Here is a 20,108-nt window from a genome sequence, read left to right as displayed (position 1 = left end):
CTCTAACATCGTGTTGGCAAGATGCTGGTGACTATAATCAAGAAAAATAGAGCTGGTCATTTTAAAGAAGCCTAATGTAATCAAATTGAGTCAGTAATGTTTTGTTTTAAATGTAGACGTACAGCATGGTAACATGCCCACGATAACACCCAATTGACCCATAACCCCAGTATATTTTGAATGGTGGGAGGAAACCAGAAGCCACGCAGACACAAGGAGAATGTACAAACTCCTTACAGCACGGGATTTGAACCCTGGTCCCAATGGCTGGCACTGTAACAGCATTACACTAACCGTGCCACCAATAAAGGTAATTCATGACAAATTTGCTAGAGTTCCTGGTGAAAGCAAAATAAGTAATGCCGACGAGTGGGAACATGTAGATGTGTTTGCCATTTCAATTGACGAGGTGCCACAAAAGATGGGTGCACATGATATTTTGGGGAAGAATTGGTCTTTGTTGTAAATGTTATTGCCGACAGTTAGAAGAATGTAATCAGTGGCATGCCCAAGGATAATTCCTTAAGGGTAGAGTGCAAGGTACGCGCTGATACTGCAAAAAATAAGATGCTATGAAGATAATAGGATCTTACAACAGAAAATGGATAAGTTGAGCATGTGGATAAATGGAGTTGAAAGTATGCAGTCATTTGCTTTGGTAAAGGGTATCTTCAGGCAGTCCGATCTAAACGGATAAAGTTGTTTGTTTCTAGACGGGAATTGTGAGACCAGGATTGGAACGAGAAGAGAACTGTTCAACTTTGTCCTGTGGCTAATTGGCTGCAGCCAATATAGGGAAGGGGAGCTCAAGTTACCTGACAACTGTGGGAGAGGCCAGTGTCAGTGTGGAATTTTGAGTCTTAGGAGAGCAGAAGCTGAGGTGGTGCTGCAGGAGTTGAGGACAGACCTGTTGAACAAAAGGATTCTGCAAAAAGGCACAGGGTAAAGGCAGGGTTTTTCCCCCCCATTTTATAGACAGTGAGAATGTAGCCCCTTTTCAGACTTGTTAGGTATTTGGAGTTGGATGAACTCTGGATCACTTTGGGAGACGGAGGGGGTGATAGACAGGAGATGCATAACATATCGGAGGAAGGAAAGGCAACAGTCAGTCAGTGCAGGGCACCCCTGTGACCTACCAGTGACAAACGATGGTGGTCAGGTCTCTGGCCTGACAGAGTATGGTCTTATGGCTAAGAGAAGGTAGGAGAAAAGGCAAGCTGCAGTGATAGGGGATTCAATGGTGTGGCAACAGATAAGAAGTTCTGTGGCCAGCCAGGCCTGGGATTATCTCAGATCAAATTCATAGCATTTTAAGGAGAGAGGGTGAGTAGCCAGGTGTTGTGGGTAGGAAGGGCAATGAGGTCCTGCAAAGAGAGTCAGGAAGTTGGCCTTGAGGGTTGTGCTCTCAGCATTGCTGCCTGTGATACATGCGAGTGAAATTAGGAATATAATGCTGCTTAACAGGTTGCAAAAGAGCTGGTGCAGGAGGGAGGACTTTTTATTTCTGGATCATTGGGCTCTCTTCTAGGGAAGGTGGGATCATTACCGGCAAGGCTGTTTGCATCTGAACTGGAGGGGGATTACTATCCTTGCAGGAGGCTTGCTAGTGCTGCTCCAGGGAAGGGGGGTTTGAGTGCCAGAGGAAAAAGATAATGTTAAGACTCTATATAAAGAGAGAAACAAAACAGTTGTGTATGGTTGAAATAATGTTCTCAGTATTGTTGGAAAGGCAGATGAGCTTAGAACATGGATTGGCAAAGGGAATTATGTTGTGGCCATTCACGAAACTTGGTTGCAGGTCTGGCAGCTCAATGTTTCAGGGTTCTGGCTGCCTCAGATGCGATAGAGCAGGAGGGATGAAAGGGGGAGGAGTGGCATTGCTTGTTAGGAAAAAATATCACAGCGAGGCTCATCTAAAGAAGCTATATGTGGAGAGCTGTGGAATGGGGAAAGAGATGACTACAATAATGGGATTGTGTTATACCCAATTGGAGGAGAAACTTTGCAGGGAGTTAGACAGCTGCAGGAAACAAAGTTGTGATGGTAGGTGATTTTAACTTAACACAAAAGTATGCATCAGGGAACACTTTGGGTTGAGTGATGATAATGTTGTTAGGTTCAAGATAATTATGGATAAGGATAGGTTTGGACCTTGGGTTGAGATTCTAAATTGGAAAAAAACAATTTTGAGGAATTAAGAAAGGATCTCGAAAGCATGGATTGGACTCGGTTTTCTGGCAAAATGTGCTTTGTAATTGGAAGACCTTCAAAGGAGAAACCTTGAGAATACAGAGTATGAATGTGACTCGAAGGATTAAAGGCAAATGGGAGCCTTGGTTTTCAAGGGATATCTGGTTAAGAAGAGAGAAGGGTGTAGCAGATGTAGGCAACAAGGAGCAAATGAGGTGCTTGAGTACAAAAAAATGTTTTTAAAAAAAAGGGAATTCAGGAAGGATAAAAGACCCAAGGTAGTTTTGGCAGACAATGCAAAGGAAAATCATAAGGGCTTCTACAGGTATATTAAGAACGAAGAGAGAGTAAGGGACAAAATTGGTCCTCCTGAAGATCACAGTATTTGGCTATGTTTGGAGCCAGAAGAGATGGGGTTTTTTTGCATGTTGATGTCGCCTCAAACCGTGCATCTTGGCACCTCCCTTGAAGAAGACCGCAGAGCCCACCTCACTGACAAAAGGCAAAGGAGGAAAAACCCAACACCCAACCCCAACCAACCAATTTTCCCCTGCAACCGTGTCTGCCTGTCCCGCATCGGACTTGTCAGCCACAAACGAGCCTGCAGCTGACGTGGACATTTACCCCCTCCATAAATCTTCGTCCGCGAAGCCAAGCCAAAGAAGAATTTACTCAGGAAACTAGCATAGGGTCTAGGGAGGTGAGGCAAACATGCAGTAAGGTCATGCAACCTATACAGATTAAAGTGGAGGAGGTGATAGTTAAAGCAAATAAAAGTGAATATATTCACAGGGCCTGACAAGGTATTCCTTTGGACCTTGAGGGAGGCTAGTGCACAAATTGCAGGGGCTCTGGCTAAAATATTTCAAATGTCCTTAGCGGCAGGTGAGGATTGGAGGTAGCTCGTATTGTTCCGTTGTTTTAAAAAAGTATCCATAAATAACCCTGGGAATTATAGACCGGTGAGCCTGAAATCAGTAGTTAGCAAGTTATTGGAAGGTGTTTTGAGAGATTGGATATACAACTATTTCGAGAGTTAGGGACAGTGAACATAGCTTTGTGTATGGTAGGTCGTGTTTAACAAATCTTGAAGAATGCTTGAAGGTTACCAGGAAAGGCTTTAGTAAGGCCTTTGACAAGGTCCCACATGGGAGGTTTAGGGGAGAATCCAGAGTGGCAGAGGATGATTGCCTGTGACTTGAAGATCAGTGTTGGGTCCATTGTTGTTTGTCATCTATCTCAAATATCCAGATAATGTGGTAAATTGGAGCAGCAAGGTTGCAGATGACACAAAAAGTGAAGATGTTGTGGACAGCAAGCAAGGTTTTCGTAGCTTGCAGAGTGATCCAGACCAGTTGGAAAAATGGGATGCGGAAGGACAAATCAAGGTAGAACATGCACAGTAAATAGCAGGGCACTGAAGAGTGCAGTAGAACAGAAGCACAGCTCCCTGAAAGTGGCAAAACCAGCAGATAGGGTCACAAAGAGAGCCTTCATAAATCAAAATATTGAGTATAGGACCTAAGATATTATTGTATAAGACAGTAGTGAGGCTAAATTTGGAGTATTATGTGCAATTTTGGTAACCATCTCCTGGAAAGATTCAATGAAATTGAAGGAAGATTTGCTAGTATGTTGTCTGGACTTAAGTTACAGGGAAAGATTAAACATTTTAAGACTTTATTCCCTGGAGTGTAAAAGAAGGAAGGAAGGGTATTTGATAGGGATGTAGAGTAAATGCAAGTAGATTTTTTCCACTGAGGTTAGGCAAGATACAGATCAGAGGACATGGGTTAAAGATGAAAGGGGAAAAATTAAGGGATTATGGAATGAGATTCCATCTGAATGTAGGCTCAATTTTAAGACAGGTACATGGATGGGAGGGGTATGGAATAGGGACAGGTCAGTGGAACTAGGCAGAAGAGTAGTTCAGCACAGACTAGAAGGCCCTGTTTTCTGGGTTGTAATGGTTCCAAGTAGATGCAGCAAATGGCATATTGGCCATGATTGCAAAGAAGTACCTGTTACCATTGTACAGGTTACTGGTGAGGCTACACCACAATATGTACTTTTTCCAACAGTGGATATTGAGTGGATGCAGTAATGCAATGTGTGCTGGATAAACGAAATAGCAGCCAGAAAGGGTGCAGAGCCTGCAAGCAGGAAGATGAAAAGTTCTGGCAGAAGTGAGCGAAACACGAAAGTCTGGAGATGCTGTGATAGTAGTAAAAACACGCACAGAAATGCTGGAGGAACCACTCCTCCTCAGAATATGAAGGAAGGAAAGATTGAGCGCATAGCCTATCAGAGGAATGCTACTCATAAAGAACCTGCACAATTAAAATATAATCCTGACCATCAAGTTTGCCATTCATCAATTGGGAGAGCCCATGTTTCCCCTTTCAATCTTTTGCAGAACAGCAATGCATCAGGCTTGTTCAAGTTAAGAATACTCAAAATAAGATGGTTCTGGTCCCAATGTTTCTTGTATAAAATAGGTGGAAACAAACAGTAGCAAGATTAATGCCCAATGCTTTAACACACTTGGAGTATTGAATTTAACTTGGTTTAAACCAGTGGTTTTCCACTCACGTGCCACCTTAAGTTATCCCATACTAATCATAGCCCCTACGGCATAGGCGAGTACAAAAAAAAAATTTGAAAACCACTGGTTTAAACAGTAAAGAAATGGAAATTGACAATCTCCTGTTATCCTGGTCTAAATCAAACAATTCAGGGGCTAGCACGAAGACTAGAATGTGGTACAACCAGGAGTGAAAACCATTCCATTCCAAGAACTTTGACTGAAGCAAAATGATATGAATATTTAATAGGTGTACAAATGGATGCAGTTCCTCCTTACCTGAACATGCTACCGTGTACATTTCTGTATGGTTCCATGTTTATTCCTTGCCCTGGGATTAAAGATCATTCTTGTGTCTAAAAGAATACATTTTCAGACTATTTTACCCAGAGTGGCCTCGTAGCCAAATCCATACCTGATATCCATTCACGTCCCCATGCAGGAAAATTTGGTGTGGCTCTTTGGTTCAAGAATTGTCCGCTTGGTCCAACGTCGCCCATACTGTCAGCTGAATGCAGGTCAACACTTCAATGTCTAAAATCAGCCTCCACTTGCTCAGTGCAGCCTGTCAATCAAACGTCTGACCTTCTTGGCTTTGCCTTGGTGGTGTGGGAGGAGGGTGGAAGGAAAAAGAATCAGCCCCAAAACCTTCAACTATAGACTGCATATGTACAAATATTACTTTGCACCAGCTGAGATTTTGCATTTCAGTTCAAAAACAGCTATTCATTTCCCAAATGTTTTTAATAAGCTTTATTTTAACAATTTTACTTTAGGAACAAGCCAAAAAGATTGCACAGAATTTTGACCATATTTTCTTTGAAAAGATCAGAGCAAACTGGTAGGTAGCAAGCACACATCTCTGTTTAAGACCACCTCACTTTAAAAAAATGTGGTCAGGGATCAAACAAGAGACACTGAGTCACTAGCACTAATAGTTTAAAATGTAGTTGCACATAGAACACATTCAGCAAAAAAAGGTCCCGGATCATTCATCTTACCTTAGATGTGCCATAATTTCTGAAACTCAATGACATTAACTCTCCAAATGGAGATGTAAGCTGATGGTACAAGGACAAATGTCTATCAGTTTAGAAAATAAAAGTGTTCACAATAACCCTTATAGTTGAGCCTAAAATTATATTGTTTAATATGTGCATTAACAGAAGTTTAAAATAAAGAGAACTGTTTAAAATAGACCTTTAAAAATACATCTGGCATACTCTATTATGAGGCAAATATGCTATACTCCATTACAGCTTGGGGTACACTGGTTTTACCAACTGCTGGAAAATGATTCTGTAAGTAATTTTTCTGCCCTCTGGATTTCCATGACAAGATCGCTCTTACCAAGAGGCCCACAGCCTCCCTGCTGTTCTAACACCAAATAAATGCTTGGATGTGTAATCAGGAACATAGATACTATATAAATGCACAAGATAATCTTTGCTTCAAGAGGCAAACTAGATCAGTCATCCCCAGTCCTGTAACATTAACAGAAGTGGTGAAGCAGCAAAGGTTGGTTGGGCCCCAGTTCAAAATCTGGTGGATCAAGTCGAAAATCTGTGTGGACTTGTTCCACAACAAATGCTTTCTGTTTGTTTTTATTTATCTTTCCCTCGAGATGTGCTGAATAATCAAATGCAATACAAATATCTGTATATTTCAAACGAGATAGTCCAGTGGTTCTCAACCTTTTTCTTTCCACTCACACACCACTTTAAGTAATCCCTATGCTCTGTGATTATTAGTAAGGGATTGCTTAAAATGATATGTGGGTGGAAAGAAAAAGGTTGAAAAAACAGTTTTAATCGTATCTAATTGACTTGTTATGGGCACGGATTCAGAACTCCAAAGGAAATTGGACCAATGACAATTTTTCTCAAGTTGCAATTGGGTCTAGAGCAGTGATTGTCAACTTTTCCTTCCCACCCACATCCCACCTTAAGCAATCCCTTACTAATCACAGAGCACCGATGGCATAAGGATTACTTAAAGTGATATGTGAGTGGAAAGAAAAAGATTAAGAAACCACTGAGATACAGTATTGCAAGGTTTACTTTCTATCATTGGGAATGGACAGTTGGCCCTTCAAATCTCAATGATTTATTAGAACTCAATAAATCAGGGAAATATTGGATGCTGGTCCAATCCAGTCATGGGAGTGTGTTTAAGAAAGCCATTTTCATTGAACGATTTAAAGCTTCAGCTATATATAAATTAGCAAGTAAACAATAAATCAGAAATCTTCTCAAAGGCAGGCTGTCAACTCATGATGCATTTCATTTCACATTTCGTCCAATGCCTTACAATTCTTTTTCCAATTTTTAAAATTTTCCAATTTAAGTGCTACGCCACTATTTTTTAAACTGCATTATTGGCTTCTATCCGAGGTCGGGTAGAAGCAGCTCGTGTATAAGTTTGTATCCTCTCCAACCTGACAAATTCCATTCTCGAGTTCCTTCCAAGGGATATTTGACTTGGGCTCCATTGCAGTATGCTCTTAAATTGCAGTCGCTTTACCAGATGTGTCCTGAAGGCAAAGGGATTTTTTTTCATTGGTCAGGTCTCGAATTTACACCCAAATCTCCCAAGTCTATGCATTGTATCCAGAGACTGCAGATGCTTTGGGTCAAGCTCCTATATCAGGGCTGACCAACATGATGCAGAATCTCAACCTTAAACATCTCCTCCTGTTTCTCCAGTTGTTACTTAATCGAAAAATGCTTCACCCATAAAAGGAACCAAATATGACACAGCTATCTCCTGCAGCTGACAGCTCAAGTTACAACACACACACACACACACACACACACACACACACACACACGGTGACCTGTAAAGGGAGCATGTGAACGGAGTTCGGAAATCTTTCAACCAACAGCCCAGATCAAAGGTGGAGGATTGTAATGGAAGATTTAAACTGTCTTTTATTTCTGCAGCTGCAAGGCTGAGAACCTGCTTGTTTTTTTAGAATCAGCAGACATAATACAATTTACACCATGATGCCCAGGATGCATATTTAGTAGACACACCTAAATTCCACCATGGGGCCCAGGATGCAGTTGAATCAGAAGACATTATCTAATTTACATTTATCTAATTCAGATAGTGAGATTAGCTGAACCCAATCTATTCAGCTCTCAGGCACAACTGCAGGGGTTCCTTGGGGTGGAACTTGCATTGTCAGCTGCTTGTTCAATGAACCTCCCTCCATTATAAAGGCCAGAAGTGGGAAGGTCACTGATTATGCAATGTTGCTCACCTTGCAAGATAAATGGGAGAATTGCGCTCACGGGCAAACATTTGTGCCACTCAGTTGAAGATGGCCATCTTCAATAAATGAGATTTCAAACATCTCCTTTCTACATTCAATGCAGACCCCATCAATACGGTCCTGATGAGGAGTACTGAAATCTGAATTTTTCATATCAATCCTTGACCAAATTAGAGGGAATGTCCTTTGGTGAACAACTCATCATCAATTTGGTCAAGGGTCAAATCAAGCATGACCCCTCCCAAGAAGCTTCACTGTTTCAGGGATGAAAATGTGAGCTGATTAGTGCCCCATCTTGACAGGATTAGTTACAACATCACCAGCGACCCAGGTTCAAGCCCGCTGCTGTCTGCTAGGAATTTGTCCCTTCACCCCGTGACCTGTGGGGATTTCCTCCCACGTTCTAAAGACGTACGGGGCTCATAAGTTAATTGGGCACATGGATGGCATGGGCTTGTGGGCTGGAAATGTTGGCATAGCAGTTAGTGCAATACCTTTACAGCGACTGGGTTCAAATCCCGTGCAGTCTGTAAGGAGTTTGTAAGTTATCCCCGTGTCTGCGTGGGTTTTTCCCGGGGGCTCTGGTCTCCTCCCACCGTTCAAAATGTATTGGGATGTATGTTAATTGGGTGAAAATTGGGCGGCACGAACTCATGGGCCAAAATGGCCTGTTACTGTTCTGTATTTTAAAAATTAAAGGCTTGTTACCATGCTGTATCTCTCAAATTAAAAATAAATGTTGGTGATCCATCATTATTGTTGGGAGTTAACATCATGTGAATCAACCAAAAGCACTAAAGGAATATCTTCACCACAGGGGGACTGCAACAGCAGCCCCTCATCTTTTTCCAACAATTAATCGATCGCACGGGTGAATTTGTGGGATTGTATGGCCTGTGACCAGACTGCACCTCCAAATTAAATTAGAGATGGGTATTAAATGCTGGCCTTGACAGCAGTAGAAGAAAAATATACTTATTTGAAGAACCCAAATTATGTACTTTATTGTATTTTCAAACCACAAATTAGATTCACTTTCTGAAGTGAAACGAGAGTCCGCAAATGCTGCGATTGTAGTAAGAAACACAGCAAAATGCTGGAGGAACTCAGCTGATCTCTCAGCATCCATTGGAGACAAAGATGTAAGGAAAGGCTTCAGGCTCAAAATGTCAGCAGTATCTTTGTCTCCTATGGACGCTGAAAGACCGGCCGAGTTTCTCCAGCATTTTGGTGTGTTTTCACTTTCAGAAGTATACCAGTACCGCTCTTAAATATCAAACCAAAGGCAGTCTAAGAATTAAGTGTCTTCTAACATTTAGTTCAAGTTGATTTCTTAACAATATTTTGAAGGAAAAAAAAAATTTGTCATTACCCAACAGTAAGATGGAAGATTTAATTTGTTACTTACAACACTAATGGTTTATCTTTCCTGGGCCAGACCTCCTGTGGTTACCCAGTGGAGAAAGTCCAGAGACTTTTTGAGAACATGGTCACATCTGCTTTGGGACAGCAAGCTGCAATCCAAAGTTAGTTTCCCCCCCCCCCCACCCCACCCCCTCTTCCATGGTGGTTAACACGATCTTTGTGTCTAAAGGTGGCTGAGCTACTTGTGAAGAGTCATGATGGGATGTTGTGAGCAAATCTCAGAGGAGCAATGGTCCAGGTCAAATCTCTGAGGAGCACTTAGCAGGGGGACATACTCATCAAAAACTTTGCTCGCCTTCACTGTTTCTCTGGAGTTGCTCCCGTCGGACTGGACTTAGTCCAAGTGGTAAGGCTTTGGCGAGAGCAGGTAAGAGGCGAGGGATGGTAGGTCATATTTAACCAATCATATAGAGATCTTCAAGGAGGCTACCAGGACAGTTGACGAAGGAAAGTCTGTGGATGTTGTCGACATGGACTTTTATAAGGCCTTTGACAAGTCCCACATGGGAGGTTAATCAGGAAGGTTCAGATGCTAGGTATTCATGGTGAAGTAGTGAACTGGATTTGACAATGGCTGGACGGGAGTAGTGGTGGATGTTTGCTTCTCAGACTGGAGGCCTGTGACTTAGTGGGATGCCTCAGGGATCGGTGCTGGGACCATTGTTGTTTGTCACCTATATCAATGGATGATAACATGGTGAATCGAATCAGCAGGTTTTCAGATGACACTAAGATTGGAGGCATTGTGGACAGTGAAGGTGGTTTTTCAAGGCTTGCAGAGGGATCTGGACCAGCTGGAAAAAAGAGATGAAATATGGCAGATGGAATTTAATGCAGACAAGTGTGAGGTATTGGATTTTGGAAGGACAAACCAAGAAAGGACATAGATGGTAAATGGTAGAAAGAGGGACCTGCGAATACAGATACATAATTCCCTGAAAGAGGCATCACAGGTAGATAGGGTTGTAAAGAGAGCTTTTGGCATATTGGCCTTCATAAATCAAAGTATTGAGTATAGGTGCTGGGATGTTATGGCAAAGTTGTATAAAACACTGGTGAGGCCAAATTTGGAGTATTGTGTGCAGTTTTGGTCATCGAACTACAGAAAAAGTATCAATAAGATAGAGACAGAAGATTTATTAAAATGTTGCCCGGACTTCAGGAACTGATTAACAGGGAAAGCTTAAGCAGGTTAGGACTTTATTCCCTGGAGCGTAGATGAAGGGAGTTTTGCTGGAGGTACAGTATTTAAATTTATGAGGGGAATAGACTGAGTAACTGTAGATTGGCTTTTTCCACTGTGAGATACAAACCAGAGGAAATGGGTTAAGAGTGAGAGGGAGAAAAGTTTAGGGGGAACATCTTCACAGAGAGTGGTGGGAGTGTGGAACGAGCTGCCAGCTGAAGTGGTGAATGCAAGCTCAGTTTTAACATTTAAGAAGAATTCAGATGGGTACATGGATGGGAGAGGTATGGAGGGTTATCGACTGGGTGCAGGTCAGTAGGACTAGGCAAAAGAAAAATGGTTTTGTCACAGGCTAGAAGGGCTGAAGGGGCCTGTTTCTGTGTTGTAGTGTTCTGTGGTTCTATCTGTGCCCATAAAATGGTAGGTACTCTCCTGGCAGAATTGTAGCATTCCAAGTTTCATTTGAAATGGATCCATCCTCAGAGGTTGGAGATCCCCCAGTGAAAGGATGCACTGCAGCGGAGCAACAAGTGGATGGCCACCTATTTTCAGGGCACCGACTCCTATCAGCATCCTGTTCCAGATCTGCAGGATCACGGACTGGATACCTGGTAAACTCTTCACGCATATCCAACATACATTCCATGCCTGACGACCTCACCATGCCAACATTGGGCACAGTCAGTCCAACTGCAGCTGTTACACAAATTAGGTGAGCTACACAAGAAATCTGCTAATGGGCCTAGTAATGCCAAAAGGCATCAGTCTACTAGTCATTTTTCTCTACATATATTAATTCATCTATTTTGATGCAACTTAAATTTAAGTATTAAACAACATTGCAGGTGGGAAGGTTTCTCCTGCCGAACATATTTCCCAGAGTGCAGGAAAAATCACAGTGTTCGGGGAAACGCCTTTCTCCGTTTCTGCACATATCAAACACCACAAAGTAAGTTTAAACTCTGAGCTCCTAACTTTAAGCTCCTTGTCTTCCCTCTCCACTTTACGGCTAAAAGTGTTGCTTTCCCTCTTTTTTTGCACAACTTAGACATAAAGAAGGCACTTGGAGAGTCCTGGACCAGATCTAAATGGTCTGCTACTGGAGTTGGTTTTGGGTCAACTTAAGGAAAGGAGGGTAAGCAATTAAAACCTAAAAACTGGCAACAAAAAAAAACCTTCTATTCAAAAAAAAAGTCGTGATGTAAAATTACTGATCCTCGAGCAAGAGAATACTTCATTTGGTAGGGTTGTTCCAATTAAATTATTAAAAGGACTGAACCTTTATAGAGTCTTTTCATCTTCCTCAGGAAAAAACAACATTCAGTGAGTTTATTGGGTTGACCTCACAAAAGATTTTTCTTTTACAAAACTCGGTAATAAGTTCTAAAGACCAGAGAGGAACACGGGTTCTAACTGCCCTTACAGAAGATGTGCAGTTTAATCATTTGGATTCTTCCCACTTTTTTTAAACTATTGTTTCAGCTCAGTAATAAAGCATCGCACAGATTCTGAGAGAACGAGCTTGCTTGCTTCCCCACGAGAGGAAGCCTTTTAGGTTTTGTTGCTTTAAACCTCGTAATTTTCCTTTTGTTTGTACTCAAGATTTTCTCATGGTGATACTGATGCATTTTTCAGAAACTTGTAAAGGTTCGATTCAAGGTCTTGGAAAAGTCAGGTCACCGAGTTCACTTCAGGTTGAACACCATCAGTGGCCGCTCCTCTCTTTTCTGCCAGGGGCTCTTTTTATTCTCTCCTTGGTCGTCTGCCCCATCTTGGTCTTGCATCTCCTCCTCCGGGCTGGTGGTGGAATCCCTGCGGGTCTCACTGGTGCTGCTCCTCATGCTGTGCTCCCGTCGATGGATGGCTTCCCTGTGCTCCGAGCTCTCCTCGAGCAGAGGGGTGAGTGAGTTGTCCTCCGGGGAGCACACCGCTGTCCTGCTCTCGCTGCTGCTTTGCTCATTCTCATCCACATAGATCAACTTGCTGTAGGCCACGCTGCCCGGGCCGTGCCTCTCGCGCTCCTCTCTAGGCTTCTTTCCAGGCTTCAGCTCATTTACATCCACCCCCGAGTCCAAGCTGGCATCATTGCTCCCGATCCTCTCCCCGGTCTGCAGGTCAATGTAGGAGTGGCGGACGTGAGCATTGGACCGACCGTCCAGTGACACAAACCAGGCCCTGGGATGCTGAGGCTTGACCCCCAGCTCCAAGAACTTCTTTTCGGTCAGTGCCTGCAGTTCTCCATTCATCTGTGCCATGGCTGACTCATTGAGTAACACAGCCATTGGACCGCTCATGGAAGAAGAATGAGGGCCCCACGCTTTGTCTTCTCCATCGTCAGATGGAGGAGTTGGCTGTTCAACTTGACGTTGATACTGCTGGGGTCCAGGTTGGTGGGACATGGGCACTCCCATCTGAACCCCCTTCATCTCCAACTGTTCTGATGGGCCGCTTGCTGACTGGTCCATACAAGGGTAATCTGAGGTGAGTCCCACATAATGGGCAGGAATGACCAACGTAGGCATTACGTTCCTGTACATGCTGTCTTTCATGTGATCAATAGAACCGCAGAAAATGAGTTGGCCTGGCTGGGACAACGTCGTGGGCCTGGCGAGGTGATCCACAGACTGAGACATCATGTATTCAGAAGGCTTGTTCTCCACCTTGTGGCCAACAAGAGACTCAAAAGGTGGTGGCAGAGGGGGAGGCGAGGGGGGGTCATTCGCACAGAGTTTACTTTCAGCCAAAATGCGCCTGGCCTGAGCTTCCCTGCCCTTCTCCTCCGCTGGCTGCTGTGAAACCATCGAGTTGTAACTCCGTCGGTAGTCCTCCATTAGAGGTGGCTCCAGCTCTCCCGAAGCATCTATAGACCTTGCAACCTTCAGCGGAAAGCTCTCCACTGTTCTGTGGTAGTCTTCCTTGGAATTTACTCGATGGGCCAAAGTATCAGTTGACGCTTTGCTGATGTGCCTCATTTTTGGGCCCGAGTCCCTGTAAGGAATCTGTTTGAAAAACTCTTCCCGGGAGCTCTCAAACTCTCGAGAAGTACTAAACGCCGACTTCAGGATTGGTGTGTGTACATCCATATCCCCATTGGAGGATACTGACTCCAGGTGGCTTGTGCCGATCAAATTGATATGAGACATGGAGGTGGCTTGATCTTTCTTAGCGTTGTCCAAGGTAGAAGCAATCTGCAATTTTCTGTGCTGTTGCCGTGGTTTTAGGCATCTTCTCCTATAAAATAACAACACTGTTAATAAAAAAAGCCACACCCTTAAAAAATCACATGCTCACAATCTATTGATCACATGAAAGACAGCATGTACAGGAACGTAATGCCTACGTTGGTCTAGATTTAAATTAATATTTATCTATCGCAGGTAATTTCAAACTCAATAAGTAGTTTTAAAAATATCACGTGTATAAAACCTCTTTTCTCAATGAGTTAGCACTGTATTAATCAGTCAACACACTACTTCAAGTCCTTGATGTCCAGGGGACCAAATGATCTTAGCAACTGGGGAAAGTTGTGGAAGAAGGAAGAGTGTCTAAAGACCGCAGAGTACAAAATCAGAGAGGAATAGATAGGATGAACTCAGAATCTTTTGCTCAGAGTAGGGGAATCCGTAACCAGTGGACAAAGGCTTAAGATGAGGTGGGAGAACTTAAACAGGAACCCGAGGGGTGACTTTTTCTTTACACAGTGGGCGTATGGAATGGGCATCAGAGGAGGTAGTTGAGGCAGGCACCAGCGCAATATTTAAAAGATTGGACTGGTACGTGAAAAGGATGAGTTGAGAGGGATATGGACCCAACGCAGCCAGGTGGGACCAGTGTGGGTGGGGCATTTTGGTTGGTGTGGTCAAGTTGAGCCGAAGGGCCTGTTTCCACACAGTGCAACTCTGTTCTACTAAACGTACAATCCCAAAGCAAAACGAACTTCAAGGAAGGAACATAATCTTGGCTCTGGTCTCACATCCGAACCCCTAACATTGACAATACATAGGCTACACCCCTGTGCGTCAGTAAGTGAGGAGCCGAGAGGGCATTACTCAGAAGTTATTTTGTGTGGCATGCTTGAAAACTACAGTGTGCTGTGACATTTCACCCCTACACTGTGTAGAGAAGGTCATCAGTCACCTATGTCAGAAAAAAACCAACTGGTTCATCAACTCCGACCCAAGTAGTTGTAGCATAATAATCTGCTCCCACCCAAAGTGAAACAATTCCCTGACAGGGACAAAAAATGCCCAACAGAGTGGCAACCAGAATGGAACTCCAGCTGTGGCCCAACCATTGTTTATAACCTCCCTGCTCAAATACTCTGCTCCCGAGCAAACTTTGATGGCAAGGTTGGCATGGGGGGGTCAGCGCAACGCCTTTACAGCGCCTGCGATCAGGATTCAAATCCTGTGCTGTTGTACATTTTTTCCTGGAGGGGGCTCCAGTTTCCCCCTGCTGTTCAAAATGTATCAAGGGTGTAGGTTAATTGGGTGGCATGGGTTCATGGGCTGAAATGGTCTGCCGAAAGTTAAATTCAAAACCTTCTCAGCCACATTGTCATCCTTTGCCTTCAAGGAACCCAAGTTATCTATAAAGAGTTTCCTGTTCCTCAGCATCTCCCAGGGTCCTAATTAAGGGCAATAAAGGTCCTCCAACACGTTTGTGTACTTGACCCAAGGGTCTGCAGAATTTCTCATTTAAATATCCTGTCTACTCTGGATAAATCCCATTCTAAATGCATGTTAATTTATCACCTTGGAATTTTCACGAGTAATTTCCCATCACCGATGTAATTACCTGATTAACCCTCGCTGCCCTCCTTGAATAAAGATCTATTTGCTGCCCTCCAGTTATGTGGCACCACTTCTGAGGAAATCAGTTATTGGTCTAGCAATCTTCTCTTTCATCTCTCATAACCACCAGAGAGGACCTTTAGCAGTTCAAGAGGATTTATCAATCTTCTAACCCACTTGGCCATCTAAACCTGATGCATTCAACCTTTTCAGCGAAAACATATTCTGGAATTCCTGGTGCCGGAATTCTCTCCTCAAAATGTACTTCTGCAGAGTGCATCGAAGTCTTGTAGCTCCTGTAACTCACGTGCTGTCGGAGTGGAGCCCCCCACATTCTCCGTGACCATGTGTGTTTCCCCAGGGTGCTCTGGTATCCTTCCACATCCAAAGACGGTCGGATTAGTAGGTTAATTGAGCACTGCAAATAGACCCTGATGGAGGTGGCCGGCGAGAGAATCAGCGGACTGACACTGGGGTATGTCCTCTACTTTGCATCTCATCTACCCTCAACAGAAAAATCCTACCTTCATTTACTCTGTCTACCCCTATCACAATTTTAAATGCGCCTATAAAATCTTCCTTCATGATCCAGGGAATAAAGTCCTAACTTGGTTTACCTTTCCCTGTAGCTCAGATCTTGATGTTCAGGCAACATCCTAGTAAATTGTCTCTGCATTTTTTCCATCTTAACCTGGGAACAGGAGTGGGCCTGAGCTACTTAAGCACATTGGCCACTCATTTCAGGCCTCCTTCAGGTGGACACATCAATGCTGTGCACCTGAAAATTGCTTTAAGTGCTCTTCCTCAGAGCAATGAGAGTTAACGATCCCATGAAACGCTGCCCTTTAAAAGATGCCCAACTCTGGTTCAGGTGTCCTGAACCAGGGGGCTGGCAGTGAAAGCAGATATGATAGTCGCATTTAAGATGCTTCTCGAGAGATGCATGAAGAGTAGGATATGAATTTACAGTACGTGAAAGTAGCAGAATTTTAATGTCAAATTTGGACATATACCATACGGCTGCTCTTCATCGACTACAGCTCAGCCCTCAGTACCATTATTCCCTCAGTGCTGGTCAAGAAGCTACAAACTCTGGGCCTCTGAACTGCCACCCCCCACCCCCCAAATGGATTCTTGACTTCCTCGTCAGAAGACCACAGTCAATACGAATTGGAAGCAACGTCTCCTCCTCATCTTATACACATCCTGTTTATCATGGCTAACTTCTTGTAATTTCGGTTTAATGTTACCTGAATATCATGTATCTGCTAATAAATTTTTTTCAAAAAGCAATAAAAAGAAAGATGGGCCTGTTCCTCTGTGTTCTACCCTACTCATTCTACAATAATCAAAACAATTCCAGGAAGAACTGATTTATCACCATTTAAAAATTGCTACACTTCTGTCTCTCACACAAGTCAAAGAAGATGACAACAATCTGGATGGCAGAGCAGAGCTAGTTTAATTTGTTCAGTGCTGACACGGCCAAGGATTTGCTGTATCTTCTTTGGTTATTCCTTGGGATGTTACAAATGTCACGGTCCCAGGAATATTAAGCAGTCCAACGTAAATTGTTCTCTCTTCCTTGCTACGTGAAGGCAAATCCATTCATCACTTCCACTCAGCAATAATACAGCCAAAATCGCTGAGGAAATCTGCTGACGTTAACACACAAGGTACATGCAAGCTGCAGAGTGTCATCCTTGCCCTCCCTCCCCCCAACAGAAATAAGGAGCACGTCGCTCCTAATTCCTTCTCTGCTGAAGAATTATAGCAAGTCCTTCCAGTATTATCCAGCAGACAATTCTGCCACAGAAAACCATGTCCAAACCAGACCAGGCAGCGCATGGGAGAACGGATCCTATTGTTCCATTCTCCCACCCTGTGTTGAACAGTAATCACCATCAGGGGGAGCCTGAGCCGCAAGTTGAGAGAGCCAAGTCCCTCAGCTTTGAACCCCTTCTGCCAATGGTTACATCTTTCAGAATTCACATGTAAGCGTATTTCCAGAGGTTAGGAAATACACCACGGAAACAGGAACCGTCGGCCCTTCTAGTATGCGCCGAACCATTTTTCTGCTTTGTTCCACTGACCTGAATCCAGTCCATCCCCATGAACATGTCCAAATTCTTCTTAAATGTTAAAATTGAGCCTTTATTCACCACTCCCACTACTCTCTGTGAAGAAGCTCCCTTTATTTTTCCCCCCTTTCACTCTTAACCCATGTGCCGATACTAAAAATAAATCTATTCTAGAAAAAGATTCATGTCTGGATGAAATAAAAAGAGAAATCCTTCTCTGTTGGGTTTAATCTCCTCCAGATCTCCACCAAATTCAAGTCCTTCATAATTGTAGACTGTGCTTCTCCAAATGCTGATAAATCCTTATCCTTAAGAATTCTCTCCAATAATTTGCACACCACTGATGTAGGACTCAGTGGACCATAGATTCCTTAAAAAAAACTCAGTCTGAAAGTCTAATCCAAGGGGTTAGGTTGCCAATCCAATAACCTTTAACTCAATAGGTTCTACTCTGCTGTATGTTTGGGACCCAGTGATTGGTGGGGGAGGGCAAAGGGGTACAAGGTAGTAGAAGAACACCAATATTACATCAACTGTAATGCAAACACACAATCTGTTTACCTGCAGTAATAGAGAAGCAAACACAGGAGAACTAGGACCAAGAGTGCCATAGCTCCAAGAATGGTAAGCAAAAATATGGTGTGGTAGGTGGTGATGTCTCCAAACCTTGATGGCTTGACTGCAGCTGTAAACAAGCAGTAAAGGAGCAGAGTTAAGAACTGATAAACTTCCAAAGAAGCTCAGTTTCTCACAGAAGCACACTAGTACTTTTTTTTAAAAAGTTGTCTTTTGAAAATGACCCCAGCCCTCGATTTAATATTATCTGCTGGAAGATGAACTTTGCAGATGTTATGTAATAGAGATACTCAATCTTGGCCAGCAAAAGGGTGGCGCGGTTGGCTTAGCGATCAGTGCAACGTCTTTAGAGCGCCATTGATCAGGACCGGGGTTTGAATCCCACATTGTCTGTAAGTTGTCCCTGTGCTTGCATGGGTTTTCCCTGGGGGCTCCAGTTTCCTCCCACCGTTCGAAACGTACCAGGGGCGTTAATCGGATGTAATTGAGCAGCATGGACTCGTGGGCTGAAAGGGCCTGTTATCATGGTGTATGTCTAAAGTTTAAAAAAAATTAAATTAAAAACCTATTCCCTGATGAAAAACTCCGAACCTACTTACTCAACATATTCCCCATTCCCTCTCTCCCAAAAGGGGTGAGGTGGGAGGGAGAACCGAGGTGATGTGGGAGGGGGAAATGAGGCAGATGGGAGGGGGAATAAGTTGGAAAGAGGTGAGAATCAAGGCGGAGGGGGAGCAAGGAGGGAGTGGGAGGGGAATGGGGAAAGAGATGGAAGGATAACAATGTCTCCAAAAACACATCAAATGTTATATTCAAAAAACACAACCCTTCATAATTGTTTGCATTTACTGAACTATGGAACGTTAATCATAAGGTTCTGCAGGATAGTGGACGTCATACTTTGGCAGGAATATTATTTATATGATGTGACACGTATCATTTTGTTCCCAGCAAATATGTAGTACATCAAGCCTGAAAAGTTTCTATTTAAATCCCTTGAAGTGACAAGAATAAACAGAGCACAAGTTCCAATGTGTTTGGTGAAAAGGAGACCTGGTTCTGGAATCTGTCAGGATTTCTCCAAAGGGGGAGTTCAAACAGAGAGTTCACTTTTTCGTTGCAGGTATACCCTCTCCAAGTCAAAGCCAGATTCCCAGATGTAGGAGCAAAATAGAAATAGCAGGTGGAGTTAATGCTCGAAACAACGGGCAATTTATTAAAACTGATGCCACGTCAGACCAGTCAAAGCCGATCACCTGAGCATGACTTTGGGACAGGTTTTATACTCTCAGTGGACACAACTTACAGAAATTTGATTAACTTAGTTTTACTGTTTTGAGTACAGAATGGGAGTTACAAAGATCTAGTTACTATTGAGATCAAGATTGATTAAAGAATAGGATGCTTATTGGTCTGTAAGTTTAACAATGGGTTAGTTAACATATATTGATCTATTAGATTTAATATTAGTCCCAATGATCATATTTTTCTCATAAGGATTGGTTTTCCACTCTTAGTTTGATCAATGAATCTGCATTTTGTGCAAGGCGCTGTTTATTACAATTTAAAGTGGTATACCGAATACAGGTCTAAACTCAAACTATCCCGTTTCTATGCGGATGTTGATCCATTTTGTGAAAAAGTGTACAAATTTTTGAAGCCTCACTGATTCATATATTTTGAGAATGTCCAAAATTAGGAAGATATTGGCAGAATATTCTTCATTCTTTGTCAACGATTTTTAAGATTAAATAAGCCCCAAGCCCTTTAACTGCCCTGCTTGGGTTTTCACGTGAACCTGATAAACTTTTAATCGGCATCTCAGGAGAAAGTTTTAGCTTTGAGAACGTTGATGGCCAGACGAGCAGTTTTAATGAAATGGACAGATGAGCTCTCACCGACTCATGGCGACACCATGTTCTGTCGTATCTAAGCTTAGAGAAATTAGGAATAATATTAAAGATAGAAAGTTATAGTTTGACAAGGAATGGGACCC

At 43.0% G+C, this 20,108-nt stretch overlaps 1 protein-coding gene across 3 annotated transcripts in view; it reads right to left on the bottom strand.

Moving 5' to 3' along the window:
- Positions 1-5,512: 5,512 nt before the first annotated feature.
- fam171a2a (family with sequence similarity 171 member A2a) overlaps positions 5,513-20,108 on the bottom strand; it is a 209,944-nt gene continuing 195,348 nt past the window's right edge. For 2 of the 3 annotated variants that reach the window (XM_069904843.1, XM_069904844.1), the window contains exons 7-8: positions 18,098-18,221; positions 5,513-13,893 (exon numbers count right to left, since the gene is read on the bottom strand). In XM_069904843.1, coding sequence (XP_069760944.1) covers positions 12,348-13,893; positions 18,098-18,221 — 1,670 coding nt within the window. In that variant the 3' untranslated portion in view covers positions 5,513-12,347. The remainder of the gene's footprint in view (positions 13,894-18,097; positions 18,222-20,108) is intronic. The other variant, XR_011347028.1, reaches the window with a different exon arrangement.

This window comes from Narcine bancroftii, chromosome 12, assembly GCF_036971445.1.
Source record: "Narcine bancroftii isolate sNarBan1 chromosome 12, sNarBan1.hap1, whole genome shotgun sequence".
Classification (NCBI taxonomy): Eukaryota; Metazoa; Chordata; class Chondrichthyes; order Torpediniformes; family Narcinidae; genus Narcine; species Narcine bancroftii.
Note: the sequence above shows the minus strand (reverse complement) of the source record. Positions and strands in the feature narration are given on the sequence as shown.